General features: G+C 42.6%; 1 protein-coding gene across 1 annotated transcript in view; it reads left to right on the forward strand.

Annotated features, from left to right (window-relative positions):
• Positions 1–2,500, forward strand: part of LOC134436095 (ankyrin repeat and MYND domain-containing protein 2-like) — a 12,912-nt gene that overhangs the window by 7,133 nt on the left and 3,279 nt on the right. Inside the window, exons 4-6 of the mRNA XM_063185122.1 lie at positions 579–667; positions 1,876–1,992; positions 2,328–2,463. Coding sequence (XP_063041192.1) covers positions 579–667; positions 1,876–1,992; positions 2,328–2,463 — 342 coding nt within the window. The remainder of the gene's footprint in view (positions 1–578; positions 668–1,875; positions 1,993–2,327; positions 2,464–2,500) is intronic.

The raw sequence follows: 2,500 nt of genomic DNA on the forward strand, positions 1-2,500 counted from the left end.
CTTTTGCTGCTTCAGCCTTAGCTCTGGCTCTCGTTGCAGCGATGCTGGCAGATGTCCAGGTTGACGATCTGGAGGATTTGTGTGACGCCGAAGTTCGGGATGTTGTCCTGAACTGAGACTGGCGCTCCTCTGTACCGGCCTGGCCCATCTTGGATGCTTCTGCGTGCTGTTCACCGTCATTCGACCGCTTATCCCAGCTGAGTGGGTAACGACAGCACAGTTACACTTTGTCATTTTGTAGCACTATGGTAGTTAAATTTTGTGTTTAACCGGTTAAAACACGTCGTTATAAATTTACTGTTAACAGAATGGCAATGGCCAAGTCATAAAGGCCCTGTGTTATGTCATAGTAGAGTAGCGCTAATACTCCTTGAATCTCTGACAGCTCTCTCTAGCCTTTCCAATGACTATTACAGCATGCCAGAGGAGGTATATAGGAGCATTGTGGAGCTAAAGGACTTGTACGTCGTGTGTGTGTGCGTGTGTGTGTGTGTGTGTGTGTGTGTGTGTGTGTGTGTGTGTGTGTGTGTGACTCCAATGTGACTCTAATGTGTGTATAATGTGTGTGTGTTTATTAGATGGTGATGTTGGTGAAAGAGAGCCCCCTGCTGGCGGAGGTCGGTGCTCTGGAGAAATGCTACAGAGTCATGGACCTGCTTTGCGAGCAGTGCGTAAGGCAAGACACACACACACACACACACACACACACACACACACACACACACACACACACACACACACACACACACACACACACACACACACACACACACACACACACACACACACACACACACAAACATAAAAACGTGCTTGAATTGCATATACCACTCTTTATGCATTGTATTGTTATTTAAAGGGGTATGCCACTATTTTGGGGCTTAATACAGTTTGCACACCTTCATAAACCCTGGCCAATGATTTTAACTGTATTAAGCCCCAAAATAGTGGCATACCCCTTTAAGCTACAAATTATTTTACCATGTGTTGGACAATGCTGTCAGTGCAACCATACACTGCTCCTAGATGCCTTTGCTTATTATCTCAATTTTGCTACTAATGACTTGTATACTGCTGTACTCTCCGCTGACCCCTTACCCTGTTCTTGCTTGATTTTCCTCCATGTAAATCGCTTTGGTCTGAGGCATCTGCTAAATGTAATGTAATGCAATGCGATGTTAAGTAACAGAAAATTATTGATTAATAAATAACAACAGGCAACAAGACATGAACAATGTGACTAATTAATCATTAATAATTAATTACAGGCAACAGTAACAACAAAGTGATTAATTAACACCAATTACTAATTAACAGGCAACAGGACATGAACGAGTTGATTAATTAATAATAAATAGCAGGCAACAGGACAATAGAGTGATTTAATTAACATGAACGAGGTGATTAATAATAATAAATAAGCAACAGGACAATAGAGTGACTTAATTAACATGAACGAGGTGCTTGCGATCAAGCTGTGTGCAGGAGTGCCTCTTAATTAACAATAATTCATGATTAATTAACAGGTAACAGGACAATTAAGTGATTAATAATGAATGATTAATTAACAGGTAACAGGACATGAATGTGGTCGCTAATTAATAATTCATAATGAATTAACAGAACACCAACAGGCAACAGTAACGAAGTACAGTAGTAACAATAAAGTGATTCATTACCACCAGGCAACAGGACATGAACGAGGTGATTAATTAACATTAATTACTAATTAATTACCAGGCAACAGGACATGAACGAGGTGATTAATTACTAATTAATTACCAGGCAACAGGACATGAATGAGGTGATTCATTACTAATTAATTACTAGGCAACAGGACATGAACGAGGTGATTAATTACTAATTAATTCCCAGGCAGCAGGACATGAACGAGGTGTTGGCGATGAAGATGCATTACATCAGCTGTGTGCTGCAGAAGTGCCTTTCCTTCCTGAGGCAGCGAGACAACAAACTGGACGCCCTGGTCAAGAGGTAACACACACACACACACACACACACACACACACACACACACACACACACACACACACACACACACACACACACACACAAGCCGTCAATCAAAAGACACATTTCTAATATGGCAACATATAACACAATAAAGCTTTTGAATCTTTGAATCTGTCTCCTTCCTAAGAGACAACAAACTGGACACCCTGGTCAATGGGGATGGGGATGGGAATCATGCTTTCTGATTGGCTGACAAGGTGCTTCCCATCCAATCAGCTTGCTGAAGGGGCGGGATCGGGATGAGGATGGGAATACTGTTCTCTGATTGGCTGACAAGGTGTTTTCCATCCAATCAGCTTGCTGAAGGGGCGGGATGGAGACGGCTTCCCCCAATACCAGGAGAAGTTTATCCGCGACTGCATTCGCAAGTTCCCCTACTGTGAGGCAACACTACTGCAACAACTAGTGCAGAACATCGCGCCTGTGGAGATAGTAAGACACACACACACACACACACACACACACACAC

Source organism: Engraulis encrasicolus, chromosome 20 (assembly GCF_034702125.1).
Source record: "Engraulis encrasicolus isolate BLACKSEA-1 chromosome 20, IST_EnEncr_1.0, whole genome shotgun sequence".
Classification (NCBI taxonomy): Eukaryota; Metazoa; Chordata; class Actinopteri; order Clupeiformes; family Engraulidae; genus Engraulis; species Engraulis encrasicolus.